This window comes from Macrobrachium rosenbergii, chromosome 3 (assembly GCF_040412425.1).
Source record: "Macrobrachium rosenbergii isolate ZJJX-2024 chromosome 3, ASM4041242v1, whole genome shotgun sequence".
NCBI lineage: Eukaryota > Metazoa > Arthropoda > Malacostraca > Decapoda > Palaemonidae > Macrobrachium > Macrobrachium rosenbergii.
The window spans coordinates 79,004,130-79,023,684 of NC_089743.1; the positions used below are offsets into that span (position 1 = coordinate 79,004,130).

The 19,555-nt window shown below is 37.9% G+C and overlaps 1 protein-coding gene across 1 annotated transcript; it reads right to left on the bottom strand.

The window, feature by feature from the left end:
• Nucleotides 1–2,087: 2,087 nt before the first annotated feature.
• On the bottom strand, nucleotides 2,088–2,775 carry LOC136851596 (uncharacterized). Its single transcript, XM_067125910.1, has 2 exons — nucleotides 2,650–2,775; nucleotides 2,088–2,552 (listed from the first exon to the last, which is right to left on the bottom strand). The coding sequence occupies exons 1-2, from the start codon at nucleotides 2,773–2,775 to the stop codon at nucleotides 2,088–2,090; spliced, it is 591 nt and encodes a 196-aa protein (XP_066982011.1).
• Between the last annotated feature and the right edge of the window lie 16,780 nt (nucleotides 2,776–19,555).

The following is a 19,555-nucleotide window of genomic DNA, read 5'->3' on the forward strand; positions in this document are numbered from 1 at the left end:
AACGTGGGTAACAGGCAGGGTAGCCAATGTCTTTTTAGAGACTCAGATAACTTGAGTAACTTTGACATGTCTGTTTGATTTAGATCATTTGAATGTTCATTTGGTTGAAATACTGCTATCATTAACTTTAGATTTGAGACATTGAAAATGTTTTGACGTTTGTGCTGCCATTAGCCCTGGCCAGCAATTTATTTCATATTTCGTTGAAATAGACCAAGGGGCGTGAAATTCTATGGAAAATGTGCGAAATATATGACGCTATCATTCAACGCCCGCTTCAGCGTCACTTGTCGGTAATAGACCGTAATTGCTCTGGGGCTTATTTTACTGGCACCGTTGACATTATCATTGTAATGGTTCATCCATGATTGTTATTGTTATTACTGGTTTGATCGTTGTTGCGTCATATGATGTCATCATTTAAAGACCTCTGTTATTATTTGCTGAAACAACATTGAAAGGATTAGTAGTATTTATGATTATTGCTCCACCAAAAACAGCAGAACGAAAAATTTTTATTCTGGAAGAAACTTCCCATACAGTATTATCTTTGATGCAATGTATTACAGGAGCTGACTTCCTTGAAAAAATACTTCATATTACAGAAATACAGCATCTTCAAAGCATTAAAGAGAACAAAATAATTTTGTTATAAAAGGACTTTATAATCAATTATTACTTTATTTAGAAAAATAATAGTGAGACATTTCATGGCTTAAAACAGTCAAATATTGGGCTGCCAAACAAACTCAATACGAAGGCATTCAACGAGATGAAATTCCTGGGTAACATATGAATTAACAATTGAGGGACCCCAGCTTTCGAGTAGGGATGGATGATGTATTGGTCGACTGGAGAATTCTCTTAAGGGATGTTGATCTTTTTCCCGAGAGAGAGAAAGGAGCAGATGAAGGGTCTTGCATGTTTTCAGCTACATCCCAACTTAATTTTTAATTCTTTATATCAACAACTGTACAATGAAACATAATTACTATTTTTGATGTCTGTCGAATGATACTTTTCCCTTGATGGATACAGTGTTGGGTAGATGCAATGCTTGTGGAAAGTAATAAGGTTATTTTTCTTCTAGCAATAAGAAGAATCCGTGTTGATATCAGCTGAGATCTGTGTGCTGCTGATTCCATGGGTCCTGAAGAGCTCCACCCAGAACGAATCAGGTGATCAGATGGGATTCGATTATTTGATAGCCGGAAGGTAATGGATAACCAGAAGGAATTCGATATCACAGATTATTAAGATTTCTGGAAAGGTTTTCATACCCAGAAGTGTTTTTGTACTCGGAACAGATTCGGTATCTGTTTACCTGCATGTTACTCATCAGATAGAACGCAGTACGAGTCATTCTTAGCTTATTTGGGGTAGAATAGGACCAGTTACACAGCTGAAATAAAGGTGAACGTGCGCTTAAAATACTGAAAGAAAAGAGAAATAGTAAAATAGAATAGTTCCATGTTGGCAGACAACTGCGCCTCCGCTGGTCGGAAAACAGCAGGTAAATAATACACTTCTGTATTCTGTCCCTGTTTAAAAGATCCAGGGTTTTTCCTAAATCACAGATATAAGCCTGTAGCAAAGGCGTGAGTAACAGGCTTCGTCTGCAAACTTACTAATTTATTCACGTTGTTATTGATTAAGCTGGCCTTATGCCAGCACTGGCTCTTGCTCATAGGGCAGTCCGTAAATTTATTCACACAACAAACAGACAGGTCAAAAGCTCTTGCTAGTGGAAATGCAGTGCCTGACACTAGGCGAACAAAACAGAGGTCAGAGTACAATCAGCTGTGTTTGTTGGAGGATGGAAAGATGCACATAAATCAATATACAATACACAAACGAAATTATGATACATATAGCTGGAATGCTGAGATTGTAATGGTTGCGCTAAGAATGATACATTTAATATAACAATAATATGAATGAGAATATATGTACAAAGGATGCGTGACATCTGCTGTGTTTCTTGGACGGTGTGTGGAACCACCAGCCACCCCCCCCCCTTGTAGAGGCCTACAGTTGTAGGTCTGTCTGGGAGGGATGCTGGATTTAGGCAGTTGATGGAGACCCACTTAGTTCTGCCATCCACTGTCATTTGGTAAGCTTTGTTTCTTCTCTGGATGACTCAGTATGGTCTCGAGTAGGCAGGGGAGAGGGGGGCTTCGTTGTGCATCTACCCATATGAACGCATATTTTGCATTGTGCAGTTCGTTGGGGACGTACACTTCTCTGGCCATGTGGTAAGTTGTCTTGGCCGGCATTATTCGTTCTAATGCTTTGCGGGTGTCGGATGGGGATGTTGGGCTAATTGGCTGTTGAAAGATGTCTGCCGGCAATGTTAACGATTGGCCATAAAGGGCTTCTGCTGGAGATACGTTGAATGCTGCGTGTGGTGACATTCTCAGGCCCAGTAAGTCCCAAGGTAACTCCTTTCTCCAGCTCCCACCTTGAAATCTAGTGGTGAGGTATGCTTTCAACAACCGGTGTAGCCTTTCGATGATGCTGTTAGCTTTGGCTGAAAATATCGTGTGTATTCTCTGTCCCCAAACCGTCTCAAGTAGGGCATTCCATAAGGCAGAAGTGAAGTTTGCACCCCTGTCACTCGTGATTATCTGTGGAACTCTGTCTGCTGACCCATCCGAGAGAGCTCTCACGCAACTTTACAGTGTCTGGTGCCGCACTGGTATTGCTTCGGGCCACCTGGTATTTCTGTCGATGATGGTGAATGGGAGGTGGGTAGAGGTCCCAGTATGTCGACATGGATGTGGGCAAGTCGGTGGTATGTTGTATGGAACTCTCCTATTCCGCACTCTACATGCCTTGTTATTTTTGATGTCTGATACGGAGGACATTCTCTCGTCTAGTTTTTTATGTCCTTTTTCATTCCCCACTAGATGTACTGCTCTGCTAAAATTTGGGCAGTTGCCCGGCCTGATGGGTGGGACAGGTTGTGGATGAGGTTGAAAGCCTTTTTTCTGAGGCCTTCTGACAGGTAGGGGTGAAGGCGTCCCATACTTATTTCATAGGTGATGGTCGTCTCTCCATTGTTGATTGGCAGGTCGCTCCATGTACGGGCGATGTTGTCCCACCGCAGTCACTGTATGTCCACGTCATCTCTTTGCAGCTCTGCCATTTTGGGATAGGCTATCCCGAGCTGGATGGTGTTGATGCAATTTCTTGAAAGTGCATCTGTCATGGTGTTAGCTAAACCCTTCAAATACTTGATGGTGCAGGAGTGTTCAGCTATTGCTGATAGGTGACACTGTTGTCATGCTAACCATGCATCTGCTGTCTTTGTGAAGGTGTGCACCGAGGATTGTTGGCCCATTTGTATGACGAACTGCCATGGAGTACTTTCATTTCGCTGATGTTAACTTCTTGCTGAAGAATGCCAACAGTTGACGGCCATCATCTGTGTCCTGTACCAGTACCAAGCCCATCACCGGGCTACTCGCTTCAGTTGTCAAAGTGAGGGACCTATGGGGTAGAGGAAAGATTAATGTGGCTGCAGAGGTTATTGCTTGTTTTGTTGAAAGAAATGCATTATCTTGAACTTCTGACCAACTTAATTTTTTAGGTTTTCCTTGTAAACGTATAGATTGGGCTCATGATTTTAGCAATATTTGGGATAAATCTATGATAATAGTTGATTAGTCCTGAAAATTCTTGTACTGCTTTAATTGTCGTTGGTTTTTGGAAGTCAATAATTGCTTTTACTTTCTCTGGGAGGGGTTTAATGCCGTCTGGGCTTATTTGATGTCCCAGGAATTCCACCATTTTCTTTGGCCATTTGCACCTGTCTTCCCTTACCACGAGTCCATTTTCTTTAAGTATCTGCAGCACCCTTTTGATGTTTTTAAGATGTTGCTCGAGGTTGGGGCTAAATATGAGAATGTTGTCAACGTAGACCACGCAGAAGGGAAGGTCGCCCAGCAGTTCGTCCATAAGTCTTTGGAGGGTTGCCCCCACATTCTGAAGGTTGAAACAGCTGTAGTTGAACGTGTAGGTACCAAAGGGGGTGATGATCAAGGTCTTTTCTATGTCTTCCTTCACTACTGGAACTTGGAAGTATCCCTTCAGCAGATCTGTTTTGGTGAAGATCTTTGCTCTGTTCATTTGGTTGGTTATATCTGCTATGTTCGGCATTGGGTATCTATCTGGTTTTGTTTTGATGTTTAGCCGCCATTAGTCTCCAGTCTCCGCAAGGGTACCATGTTCCGTCGGATTTCAGTACCATGTGGAGGGGGGATTTCCATGGGCTGAGGGCTTCTTGTCATATTCCTTTATTCTCTGCTTCTCTGAACACTTGTTTGGCGTAGGCGAGTTTCTCTGGGGCTAACTTTCTGAAGCACGCATGGACTGGGGGGCCTTCCATTTCTATATGGTGCTGGATGTTGTGTTTTGCTGGTTTGGTTAAGTCATGCTGCAGGTCGTCTTTAAAGACCTCTTGGTAGTCTTGTAAAAGTCGGCGTATCTCTAGTGGCATGGTAACTGCAGCGATGGGGCCTGTTTGTCATCTCTGCTGTTGTGGTGATGAGGAGATGATACTGGGACTGTTTTTGGGTCAGTTGTTTTGATGCAGTGTCCACTAGCAGGTCTGCTCCTAAAAGTGCCTTGATTAAGGTCCAACTGTAGTCTTTCACAATGTATTTCACATTCATATTTTGTTTCCCATACATTTTGAGTGGGGCTCCACCTGCGGTGGATACGTGGAGGTTGGTGGGTAGATTGGGGTTGAGTTGTTCGTGTGGGCTGGCTGGCACAAGTGATTTGCATGCCCTGGTGTTAACGAGGAATTTTGGGGTTCGACCTTTCGTCCTTGACAAAGAAATGTGGAGCCCTTGCTTTCGTATTTGGAAGGAAGACAGTGGTAAGGAGGCGCAGCTTCTCTTACGAGGCAACGAGTCTGCTCACCGCTGATGTTTAGTTGTTTGGGTCGCAGATGCAACCCTCTTGCATGTTTTTTTAAACAGGCAGCCTTTGTTACATTTGTGTGCCTTTTTTTCCTAATTTCCAGTGGAAAAAGCACATTCCCTCTGGTGGTTCGTCTTTCTACTGTCTGGTCTTCCCCTTGATGAATCGTTTTGGGTAGCTCTGCTTGTGGATGGGGGCGGCCAGTCCCTCTGGGTCGCTTTTGGATTCCGTGTTGGTCAACTGCTGGGACTGTTGTGCTGCTGCTGCTATGGGTGGCTGGGTGAGCTCCGCAGTCTTGTTGGCCATGTGTACTGTGTCGACCAATTCTAGGAATTCTTCGATGGGTATGGTCGAGGCATTGGGCATGGCCACCACTGTTTAGGGGGCCAGTTTTGTGAGGAGGACCTCTCTCACAAGGTCAAGGTTGACTCGCATTGGCCATCTGTGGTGGGTAGCGTTGTGAGCCGCTGCAATATCTGGCCACTCGTCTCCTATGGCTACCCCCACGTTGTTCAGGAATCTCTTGGCTCTTAGGGCGGGTGGCATGTAGAAGGATGACTTTAGCTGATCCTGCATTGATTCATAGGTGAAGAGGTTTGCAATTCTGCGACTTGCTTCGAAAACGTCGTCTGGCAGGAATTCGAGGACAGCGTCTACTTTGCTGGATGAGGAGGTGATTTTCTTCGATCAGAAGATTGTCCCCACCCTGAAGAACCAAGCTTCTGGGTTGTGGAGCGTGAATGTTGGTAGATATATGGAGGTGGCGGTGACGGTGTCGTTGGAGAGGCTGGCATCATTGGGGCTGGCTGGGCTGGACCCACTAATTTACTCAAACAACAAACAGGTAGGTCAAAAGCTCTTGCGAGCAGAAACATAGTGCCTGACGTGAGCGAACAAAAAGAGGTCAGAGTACAACCCACTGTGTTTTTGAAGGATGGAAAGATGAACATAAATCAATATATAAGACACAAATGAAGTTATGATACATATAGCTGAAATGCTGAGATTGGGATTGTAATGGTTGCACTAAGAATGATACATTTAATTAACATAACAATAATATGAATGAGAATATATGTACAAAGAATGTGTGACATCTGCTGCGCACTTGGCGCTCAGAGATGCTCGTTGTGAGGAGATTAGCTGGCCAGGTGAGATGGTCCTTGTGTGGTTCTATGTGGGACCCTAAAAGCTGATTGATAGTTTGATATTCTTGTTCTCCTCTTGAAATTGTCTAATTAGAAAAAGCTATTAATCCGTTTCTCTCTCTCTCTCTCTCTCTGTCTCTCTCTGTCTTTTGCGACAGTTGTTTGGTTTCATCAGATATATTTCATTTGACGTGAAAGCTATCCTCTCTCTCTCTCTCTCTCTCTCTCTCTCTCTCTCTCTCTCTCTCTCTCTCTCTCTCTCTCTCTCTCTCTCTCTCTCGTTTTGCCTTCCTCAGTCTCCGCATTGAAGCAGAGTATCTACATTTCCTGGCATGGTGTAACAAACAACTCATTCAGAAACAATATGGAGCTCTGCCTGTTAGAAATACATTCACAAAATATTGTTTTTTTCAAACCAATCATCTGTCACGTATTCGCACCGCCCAAATGCCTTGAAACTATCCTTTTCCTTCCCGCAGATTCTATTGACTTATACTGCTATCTTTCTGTGGGTTTGGGGGAGGGGGGGCGGCGCCAGTTGGGGGTTGCTTAGTATTCCCGAAGTATTCCGGTGGTAGACGGATATGATGGATGGTGACGGATGTCGCTGAAATGGATGGCTGGCCGTTTATTTGTGCGGATGATATTGGGTGCTCAGATGGACGTTATGAGGTGTCGAAATGGGCAATATTGGGTTTCAGATCGGATCCTGAGTGAAACTTAAAGAGATTGATGGCTTGGTTACGAATCTCTCTCTCTCTCTCTCTCTCTCTCTCTCTCTCTCTCTCTCTCTCTCTCTCTCTCTCTGTTAAACAGGCACCGCTAAAGATTTTGATTCATATACAATACTTGATCAAAATTTTTGTATAATTATCTGAGCAAAAGAGAGGGGGAAGTTTATTACCAGTAAATGGCGTCATCAAAATCGTTGTTATCGTTCTCCCAAGGGATTGTTCTTTCCCCTTTGTAGAATTTGTGTTAGCGGGTGCTTAAGTAATTTTTTGAATTCATGTTCTCCTTTATCCGAGATGATAAAAGCTTCCAGTATTAATGAATTTTTTTGTGATGGTCCCATAATTTTTTTTAATGATTTCCTCATCCAATAAAAATTCTTTAGGGGAACAAAGCTGATGCGCCAATAAAATACAGACAAACTCGGGGATTCAGGTCCGAACAAGGACCTTGACTTGAAAACTGACAAACTTTATTTTGAAAGGACCCTCAAAGTTTCCACTTAAAGGATTAAGAACTAAGGAGAGTCCTACTTTTCTTGCACGCCATTCATGAAGATAAAAAAGATTGATAAACGTTATGTAACATAAAGTAATTTAGCAAATTAGATGAGTAACTTTCAGTTAGCTTCAGCACCAACATACGCAGTATAAATATTCTCTCATGTAAATTGAATACTGAATGAAAAGTGGATGGCGAACTCAACAGCCTTCAACAAGTTACGCAAATTTGAAAGGCTTCAAGGATATACTTTATTTCTAACCCAGGTGTACCTCTCTCTCTTTTACCATACCTAGTTATTCAGTTAGCGTGAATATTCTTCACAAACTGAAGACCAACCTGTTACACACACACACATATGTATATATGTATATATATATACATATATATTTATTTATATATACATATATATATGTATATATATACATACATACATACATACATATATATATGTGTGTATATATATATATATATATATATATATATATATATATATATATATATATATATATATATATATATATATATATATATATATATATATATATATAAAAAGCACACATAAGGTAGGATGGGTGAGACTGAAATCTGCAGGTATTCTGTCAGCCTTGGAAGAAAAGTTTTGTCTTCAATAGATTTCACCATTAGAAGATTATAAATTCGTTAGTTGAAATAAACGTTACATATATGTACACACATACACACACACACATATATATATATATATATATATATATATATATATATATATATATGAATTGTATATATATATATATATATATATATATATATATATATATATATATATATATATATATATATATATATGAATTATTTGTGTGCATATGCAAAGATGTATATATGTATGCACACATGTACATTACATATATATATATATATATATATATATATATATTACCCTGTGTGTTCAACTGTATATTTTGAATGATGAAGAAGCTAGGATAGGCAAACCGAGGTTGGCTCGCTCACTGCAAGAAAGTAAAAAGCACTAATGGATTTCCCTTGTTAATTGCTGTCAATAAATCTCTCTGAACAGGAACAGTTAGGATACTTAGGAAATATTGGGAAAATCTGTCAGTTCACATTTTAGAAGAGAAAGGCCTAAATTGGCCAACTTTCGAGACGAAGTTCCTAAGCCATCCCAAAGCAGCAACAGTCTTCAAGCACTGGCGAGGAGTATGGACTCAGACGGGGGATCAAGAATGTATTAGAGAAGGACGTGCTGTCAGATCAACTTAGTGAAGGAAGCGTCCATTTGAGAGAATAAAACGGAAAGCAAACGGACCCAACCCACTTTCAGAAACTTGACGCATCAAGCAGATCAGCAGAAACGTCATGTGATTTCTTTCTGTATTTGTCTCTCTTGTTTGCTTGCCTCATCTCTTTAATTTACTTAGCTGAGGCAGTCTTTCCACAGTTCGATTTCCTTTGTCTTTTTTTTTTTTTTTTTTTTGGGGGTTTTATGATTTTTATGAAATTGTCTGTGCAGTATTTTCTGTTTAGCTAGATTTGATTTCGACATGACATCACTTTTTTTTCTCAGATTATATTTTCGTGGCTCAAATTTATCATCGCATGATTTGGTCATTTATCTAGCGCCAAATATTCTTTATTGCTAAATTTTGTGATAGCCGTTGAAATGTATCTAATTCACACAGCTTAATCCAAGTTTATTATCTTGCCTACCTTTTGATAGAGTCGCAGTTTTGTTGTTTGTTGCTATAGTTTTGCTGGATGACAGTTAGAGTTTTGGTTGTTTTCAGCTTCTCTTAAGTTTCTGGTTTCCAAAAATTAGAATGAACCAGGGAGAAGACTTTCCCCAAACAGTATTGGATCTTTTTCCCTTTAGCCCCGTTGCAGTGTCCAATAACTTTGCCAAAGAAACGGAAACTGAATACCCTTATCGAGTAGGCCTTAGCGTATGGGCAAAAACGATGAAGCACAACATTTGGAAAAAGGGTGCCCAATAATATTGAAGAAAGTGCCTTGCCTTTTGAAAGAGAGAGGCAGGCTGCGTTTTGTGACTTATTTTAGTTTTGTAACTGATTTAGGTGTAAGCTTTCACCATTCTTTTGTGTAATTCTCATGAAATTAGGTTAAAACGCCTTCATCCTCGCCACCTTTATTTCTTTGCTGTAAATTTGTCTGTTTTTCTTTTTAGCAGTGCTGTGTGATTAAATTCTCACAGAAAGTAAATTAACTAGAAATACATGTTGTTCAGGGCTACGAGTGGTGGCTTAGTTTCTCTTTAATTCTCTTTTTTCTAGATCCATTTTTGGTATTCTACTTTACTTGGTGCTTTAAGTTATTTGAGAGAGAACGTTTATCGGCTGTACTTGTACTCTCGATAAGAAATATTAAATGGAAAGGAAGCCCCCATAAATAAAATTAATATCTCAGTTCTAGGAACTATTGTCTGTGTCTCTACAGATGAGGGTTCTACTCTTGGATCGTCTTTTTCTACAAGAATTTCTATTGCTTAATGCTCAAGCACGTACAAGCACACTCAACCATATATACTCCCGCACGAACATAAGTGGGATCTACAAGACGTCCATTGAAAGTCCGTGTCTTAGCCATCGGGGCGTTAGTTACACGAAGAGTTGCAGATTGTCCAGTACTGAATGATCTAACATATGTAATTACTCTTCAGTCTTTAAGACGCATATTGATATAAAAGCCATCAAAATAATAGCTACAACCCAGCATAAGGACGAACTTACAACTTAAGACTCTTATTCTCGTAAAAACACTCATCCCGTCGTTCAGTACCCAGACCTCTTCCACACACCTTTTCATTGCTTAACTTTTCTGCTGTTTTGTTTAATTCTTGCATATTTTACTTTTTTTATGTAATTCACGTTTTAACCTCGTGTTGAGTAGGTCTTAGGCTTCCAAGTTTTTGTGGACAATTTTTATTGCGATTGTGATTTTTTAATTTTCGTATATTGCGTCATTGCAGCCTTGATGATGCAATGGATATTGCGAAACGCTGTCAGCTACATTAAACGATGTAAATTGTGGGAGGGCCTTTCCTTCTACCCTTGGTATCACTATATATACATACATATATACATACATACATACGAATGTTAGTTGGTAGCGGTGGAGGAAGCCACGTTGTTACCCCAAAGAATGCACAAAATTAAACATGCAACAAAAATCATAAAAATCGTAAGAAAAGTTAAGATTTAGGTAATAAATGGGGAAAGACATTAGTATGGCAAACTAGTGCATTTGAATTAGTAGTGTTAATAGTATATTAAATCATTCAGGCTTTTTAAAACTTTATTTTCAAAAGACCTGAAATGGGTTTTTTAATATCTTGTTTAACACTTTCATTTTTGCACTGGTTATCATGCTGGGAACATTCTTCTCATTTATCTTATCTATGTCTGATTTTTATTGATTTTTTTTTATTTTACCATGTTTAATTTTGTGCATTTCTTTTGGGGTTGGTAACGTGGGAAAACATCTCACCGCTGCCACCAGCTATTATACCCTATTATACAAGGTCAGATAGGTCCTAACCTCCTTCCACGTCTGTTATAAGATCAATCTCATAATCAACTTATATTTCAAAGATACCACTGTAGCAACGGCCAACCTGCGGACTGGGTGAGGCATTCTCTCTCTCTCTCTCTCTCTCTCTCTCTCTCTCTCTCTCTCTCTCTCTCTCTCTCTCTCTCTCTCGTTATCCAAGTCACTAACTGAACGAAGGATGAACAGCAAAACAAGTCTACAAAAATATAGTTTATTCAGTAGCCTAACATGGTAAATAGATTGGAATCAAAATAGGATGAAATGAGAATATCTACATCCCAGAATTGTTAACCCAATTAACCTAGTAAGTAATATAACATAGTGCTATCAACATCCACCAGTTGAGTCTTTACAACAAAGAGTCAAAATAAGTCAGACACAACCGTAGTCTTGATAAGTCACAGTCCCCTCCATTTATATTGACCTCTATTCAATACATCTTACAGGCAGTCACAAAGTCTTCCAGGGAAGCGGATCTGAGTACAAAGGGATCTAATCCTGAAAAATGTCTAACCTGTACTTAAATTGAATTATTCACACCTTCTATGACACGCTCATTCAAGCAAATAAATGAACGCTCTAACCGGAACTTGATGCCCCCTTGTCTCCATGAGAAGCCAGACTGACGCCAGGCCTTTGTCAGCACTGACTCGCTGAATACGTAGGCACTCTTTCCATTTACCTTTGCCCAGAATATCTCAAAAAAACAAAAAAAAAAAAGTGATTAGCTAAAAAAAAAGAAATATAACATATTCTTCCTAAATGTTTCCATGTATGTATGCATATATATATATAATATAATATATATATATATATATATATATATATGTATATAAGTATATATGTATATATTGTATATTACATATATATATGTATATATATATATATATATATATATATATATATATGCACACATGCAATAATATATGTACACATGCATGTAGTAAAGTTACTGTTTTATATTTAGGCATACTATTTTCTCAATTTAAAATTAGTGGATGCTGCAGGTCAGTCGGTAAAGCAATGTGCTTGAATTTGCAAGCCACATGGCTCATTCCTTGTCTGCTGACCACTGGTCTACCCGATTGTGAATGGCCTGGTTTAGGGACAAGAAAATTGGTATGAGGCTACCAAACCCATCTGCTTAGACTTCATGTGGTAAGTAAAAAAAATATATATATATATACTAGCTAACTAACCCGGCGCTGCCCGGGAGAACTCTGAATGACAGGCTACAGGTAGGGGGAGAGAAGAGGAATGGGGAAGGGGGAGAAATAAAAGGGGGAGGTAGGGAAAGGGGAATGGAATGGGAGGGAAGGGGAAGGGGGAGTGGAGAAGGTAGGTAAAGGAGGAGGGAGGAGGAGGAAAAGAGGGAAGAGGGATGGGGGCGGTGGAATCAGGAAGGGGAGAGGATGAAAGGGTGAGGGGAAGTTAGAGGGTGAGGGAAGGGGAAGGGGAAGTTATGTATCTCTATTAGAAGAGAATAAAAATCATCGCCACTGAACCAAGACAATAAGTAAAAATATTGTTTCTACGATTCGTACAGGTGTGTTTGTGTGTTTATGTGTGTGTGTTGGGTGGGGGGGGTGGACGAAGGCCTGTCTCCCTTTCAACAATAGACGGACCTTTTATCGATTGTGTGAAATGCACTGCACAGCAAAGCGGAGGAGAATCGTGCAAGGATCTGTCTTCAGCAAATTGCACGAATCCATGGTGGCTTCAGCGTACGTGAGTGTACTGCTAACACACTACCGTACTAAACTTCAGAAACTCAAGGAAGAAATGGAAGTGTGATCATTAGACCCAGTATTTGAAATCGAAATGGACTTATTTTTATAGTGTGTGGTTATCTAAATGTTTGTGATTTGTGTGATTATCTAAATGTTTGTGATTTTTTTGTTTCTGTTTGTGTTGACTGTCCAACTGACAGGTTTACTTTTTTCATGTGGACGCTCATCCATCGAAAAATTGTGGTTAAACTGACAGGTAAATCTTATCATGAATACTTGTTCTTAGGTATGTAATGAAGTGTTGTTGGCAAAACGTCCGATAATTATTATTATTCCAAACCTCATTTAAACCGACTTTATAACGAAATACGCCATCATGATGTTACGAAATAGTCGCTAAAATGAATTCTGAAGGTAAAAACGAAGAAGAAACGATCGAATTAGTGAGGATATTCGCATGTGAACAAATAAAGGAAAGGAATACTATCGCACTCTTGCCAGCAGCCACACGACTCTGTATCGTCGGGTTTAGCTGCTATGCATGCACAGATGAGGAAGGTGCTCTTGGACTTTGTTACTACAGAAAGTGAATCTCTACTTAAAGAATTTACCGATATAGATTTTCAGTGTTGATTTTATACAGGTAATTAACAATTATATTAATAAATATCATAAATTATGATCAGAATTCACGAAATTTCTGATAAAAAATTGATGTTATAGGATATTTATTGTTGCAGGTTAATCATACTTTTGACAGCGCCTGGAAGCACACCTGGAGGGATCAGGCAAAAAATTACCATTACCCCATAAAGGAAAACTTGACGGAATTGGTAAAAACGAAAATTTCATACAATTTGTCTGTGTTTGAGTCTGTCACGGGGTAGGTGTTTGATTTTTGAGTTATAACCTTCTTGAAGCCACAAGCATAGCTACATGCCAAATTTCAAATTGCCTGAGTCTGTCAATTTGGTTTGGATTTCTATTCACTTTTATGTATATATATATATATATACATATATATATATATATATATATATATATATATATATATATATATATATATATATATATATGTATATATATTATTTATATTTATAGATATTTATTTATGTATATATACATACATGTATGGTTAAGCCTATAATGGAGCTATGAAAAAGCATTCTGTTTTCTATCCATTTATTAAAATGCCGACGTTTCGTATCGCTTGCAGAACACATATAGACGCCAAGGACCTTAGTATTGTGGGAAGAACATGAAGTATGGAGGAAGTGACCACCCTTGAATCTATAATGATCAAATTGACTGTCCCTACCCCCAATCACCAATCAGCATCAACCCAACTGTTCATTGCATAGTTAGCTCTTGTTTTTAGCATCTGTGTCTGTGCTCCCCGTCTCTCTCTCCCCCTCCTGTTCTGCACTTCTTGTTAGTCTGGTTTACGCTACCATTGTGGGTAGGTGTTTTGCGCTTCTTGCCTCTGCTTTTTTATTTTTTCCCCTTGTTCTGTTTTTTAACCGCTAATATGGTGTAAATAAGTATGTAATGTGTATATATCTTATCTTTTATATGCAAATACTGTTTATTTTAATCGCTATTTCAGCGTGGAAGATGTATCAAGCGATACGAAACGTCGGCATTTTAATAAATGGATAGAAAACAGAATGTTTTTCCATAGCTCCATTATGTCTACTGTCTGAGAGTCTGCTCCTGCCTTAGTATATATGTATATATATTTATATTTGTATTTATATACATCAATATGCTTTATAAACAAATATATATATATATATATATATATATTATATATATATATATATATATATATATATATATATATATATATAGTTATATATTAGCCCAACCCGGCACTGACCAGGATAACTCCTAAAATGACAAACTGATAAACTCTCTCTCTCTCTCTCTCTCTCTCTCTCTCCTCTCCTCTCTCTCTCTCTCTCTCTCTCTTATCTCTCTCTTATTCTCCCTTTCTTTCTTTCTCTCACTCTCTCCTTCTCTGTCTCTCTCCAACACTCCCTGTCTCTTTCCCTCTTTCTTCTCCCTAACACTTCATCTACTCACTCTCTTACTTTCTCTCCCTATCACTCTCTCTCTGTCGCCCCTTTCCCTAACCCCACCCCCTTTGGTGCCATTGATGTCTTAACCCCCACAGTATCTTTTTTCCAGATAGGAAGTTAGGTATGATAAATTCGTAAAGTTTATTTAGTTACTAAGTCTACGGGCATAACCAGCCCTGTATCCTGGGCAGAACCAGCCCTGTTTCAGGCAAGCCCTTTCCACCCCCACCCCCATTGGTGCCCTTTGGTGCTAGTGATGTCTTACCCCCACAGTGCTGATTTCTAGATAGTAGGTCAAATGTATACCAAGTTTGATTGAAATTGCTCAATGCGTTACAGAGTTATGCTGGCACATACCACACACAGACATACTGTATATACAGTATATATATATATGTATATATATATATATATATATATATATATATATATATGTGTGTGTGTGTGTGTATATATATATATATGTACACATATATATTGTAAGGAATTTTAGCACTTTGTTCAGTTGTTTTGTTTGCTGGGACAGTCGGAACTATTGTTTTATGGTTTATTTTTGTGTAGGCGAGGTGACGACTGATAGGCTGTTTCTGACTACAGTTAGTCAGTATTGGGATGGAGACCTGATAAGTCATAAGCAGCATGAAAGACTTCTTTAGTAGAGTCAGTATTGGTATGGAGACCGGATCATCCTAAGCAGCATGGGGGACTTTTGTCGAGTCAGGATGTAACGGCAATACGTTTTCGGAACTCCGGACCTTCAGGTGAAGCATGAGTATGATGTCCAGCAGTGCTAGCTTCATCTCGTGAAGCAGCTTCAACTGTTTTGTTGAGGATCATGGCTCTAGTTGGCAGCTTCGGCTGTGTTGCAGCTTCGTCTGCAGATGTATGTGTAGCTTCGGCTGTGTGCATATTTGCAGGAGGTGATCGCATTTGTATTTCTGCTGTCACGTTTTTGCGGGTGCTGGAGTGTCCTGCACTGTTTGTTGCAGTGGGTTTTCGAACCTAAGGTTTTTCAGTTATTTTTCTGTTAATGTTTATCACACTTGGAAGGATAAAGTTATTGTGTTTTCATGGCTTTATCTCGTATTTATTATGACAAAAATGTTGTAATAATAAACTGTTTGTCATGTTGCCTGTTATTGTTATAATTGTGTAATTTTTACTTTGGTTTTGAGGCCTCTGTAATATAGCAGTAGTTTACGTTAACTGTCAATTTTTGTGATTTTGTAATTGGCTCTGATTTACGGACTCAGTTTTATGTAATTCTTGTTCACCCATTTTTGTGAAAGGTTTTTGTTATTGTACTGCCTCTGTAATGCTGCTTTTCCTTAAACAAATGTTTTGAATGTTCACTTTTGGTTTATCTGTTGATTCAGATTTAAATTATGATGAATTTAAAGTTTGTTAAGGTACTGACTCATCTGTAAAATATATATGAAAACAACTGTAAATTTTTTTGATAATAAATAGCTTTAAGGTCTCCGTTTTGTATTGTTTAGCTCTTTCCTCCTTTGTCCGCCTCAATTGATGCCAGATTTGCCCAGTCCTGATCTTTTTGTTTTTTATTAAAAGAACCTAAAACACAATAGTGGTTCATACCAATTAATATATATATATATATATATATATATATATATATATATATATATATATATATATATATATATATAAATATACATACTATAGATATGTATATAACATATAAGAGAGATATATATATATATATATATATATATAAATATATATATATGTATATATATATATATATATATATATATAAATATATATATATATATATATATATATATATATATATATATATATATATAGAGAGATAGAGAGAGAGAGAGAGATTCATTGTGTGTTTGTGTGGAGTGTCTATGTGTGTGCTTTTTCTCTGGGAAATGGGAAAAAGTTGATTTAATTCCAGCAGCGTCGGTCTTCACTGCTCTTTTATGAGAGCTTTTACTGCTTGAGGTTCGGGTTCTATTTTAGAATGTACGCTGAAAATGTTCAGGAGTTTTTCTCTCCTGTATTTCTTCGCTCGCAAAAAAAAAAAAAAAAAAATATATATATATATGTGTATATATATATGTGTGTATATAGATAGATAGATAGATATAGGTATAGATATAGATATAGATATGATTACCAATTGCGTTACGTTGCTCAGGAAGAGAACTAGTTGTAACTGATCCATATTTTTTGCAAATGAAACCAAAGAAGGATTAATTCAACCGTATTGGATTCTTTGTGAAAATAATTGTTTCTGTAAAATTAAATGGCTTCCCCTACTTTTATAGGATTTTAGTTTTTCATGTAGTTGCCTAAAGAAAAGCCGGAAATATGTAATGTTAAATTTTAGAATATAGGATATACATAATATACTGGTGTAATAAGAGCATATTCACATGCCTGTGAAAGTTGTTTTATTCCCTTGGAAATGATTTTTAAGACATACCTTATTATTTAATTACTGTATTATTTAAAGATAATTTTATAATCTTGAAGTATTTATTTAAATTAACTGAAGTCTTAGTGGCAGGACGTAATCCATCCATAGAAAGTAAGGATGCTTCATAATTAATCGGAGCATTGAGACCACAAATTTATCACTTGGTTTTCAGGGTCCTATATGCCAGTTATCAGAAGGGTCATTGCTATATCTGTATATATATATCAGAGGAGCGTAAGATATATATATGTTTTTATTTTTTCCTTTTGAAGGGGGATTGCACTGAAGTGTTCGGTTGCTAACACCATGCTCTTCCTTCACTCTAGATCTGTCCACAGCTGTTTAGACATGTGTTGTTAGGGCCGAAGAGTAAAATATTAGCCACACATGCACATTAATATAGATGCAAGTGTATGCCTTTGCATGTGTTTTCAGGAGTAAGTGAATGGCTATTGCTGGGTAAAAGTTGGAAAGGTGGAAGTAGCTGGGCATACAAATGAGATGCATTGATTGACTGACAAGACAATGGAAGGTAAAGAAACTCTAAAAAATGAAATTTTGTTCAATATTAAAGATATTTTTAAGAATATAGGGTATAACACTTCGGGATGAGTAAGAGAGGCAGAGTCATGGACTTAAAGAGCAAGAAAGGCATAATTTACGGTCAGATGTGTTTTCACACCCTGGAAATAAAGAGAATCTTTGATAAAAGCAAAATGATGGTTTTGGTTTCAGTTGGATATGCTGAAAGATACGTGAAAACCACTGCAGGTCTTTGATTTGTGTTTTCAGACAAGGTCACTTGTTTTGGACGGCAGATAAAGGGAGGAGGAGAAGATAGTATTTTTATTCTATATCGAAACCAGTAGGGCTAACTAGGGGAAGAGTAATGTGGTTATAAAGAAAGGAGAGGAAGTGGCCACATTAAAAAACTCTGATAAAGGGAAAATACTTGCAACAGACTTAAAGAAAGATTTTGATCGGAAAGGTTTTACATTTGTTAGTGCAAGAGACAACCTGATATTAGTTGAGGTTTAGATAAAGAGGAACAGACTAAAGACAGGCATTTGTGTGCAAGATGATTTAGTTGAGTTTAAGAGAAATCTAAGAGATGAGGTAATGAGTGTTAGAGTGGATGTCGAAAAATAGAATTGGTTGATTATTATTGTAAATGTAAGCCAGTTGAACAGATAATGGGGGGATGAGAGAGGAGTTGAATTACAGGATAGGTGAAGCAAATGGTCGGTACTGAGATGTGTGTAAGTTAACTCGGAATGTAGGAGGGATTGATGAGCCAACTAGGCCTTATGGAAGTGAAGTATGGATAGTAACTGTAATTGTAGGAAAAAACGGTTGTTGAGTCTGTCGAAAAGAAGAGAAATGTATAGGTACGGCGGTGAAGCATAGTGATTAGAGATCTTTTGGTCATGCAGTTGAGAGGGGCTCTATACAGATGAAAATGAAGCCCTGGGAAGACGAGCCAAAGTGCTAACAGGTATGGACGGACCCATAGTTTTATGTTAATATATTAACAAATTTCTTCAGGTTTAGTATATTTTTGGAATTCAAAATAACGAGTTAAGGAAATCATTATGATGTGTGTTCAGAGACTACACATTATGATGGATTCCATTTATATTTTTATTGTTTTTTAATATTTTTCAATGGTAATGGTAAGTTCATTTTGTTTTAATTGATTAGTATCATACGATAATCATTAAACTGACTCGTCATTATTGCAAGTCCCGTGTTATGCAGGATAATAACAAACATCTTGTGGTGCGGATCTGGATTTTTGATTTTTAGTTGCTTTCAGATTTTAAGTTCATTCTTTTGCTTGACATTGAAAAATGTTTTTGTATCAATGTTGAAGTAATAGAAATTGGAGTCCCTTTAAAATAAAATCTGCACCTTAGCACGTTGAAAGTTAGATTACGGGAAAGTGTTCGATAAATTTTTGGATAAAGATTTATTTCAAGATTTGTGCATCTGATGTTGATAAAGGATGACTGGATTTGCTGAAGGTGATGATTTCACTTGAAGGGGCACTGGATATCCCATGGCAGCCATGGATCCTGGCTAAGGGTGTCTGACAGTTGGCTTAGCAGGTTGATTGTTGGCAGCACGAACGTGAATATTTGGTGGAACAGTTCATTCACTCGGATATCCCGCTCATATCAGATACCCATTATAAACTCTGTGGAGTCAGTTTAGAACTGACTGCCGGCTCATGTTTCACTATTGTGTTTGTGGATTTTCTGTAGAGATTTCCTTCTCATTGTTGAATAAAAGAATTGTGGATTTGATATAGTATAAATGTCTAGATCATTGTGGAATGCAAGTTGTAGACTTATCAGATCTTGGAATTAATTTCTAGGGAATTCTGTAATGCTGTAATTTCAGATTGTAACTTTA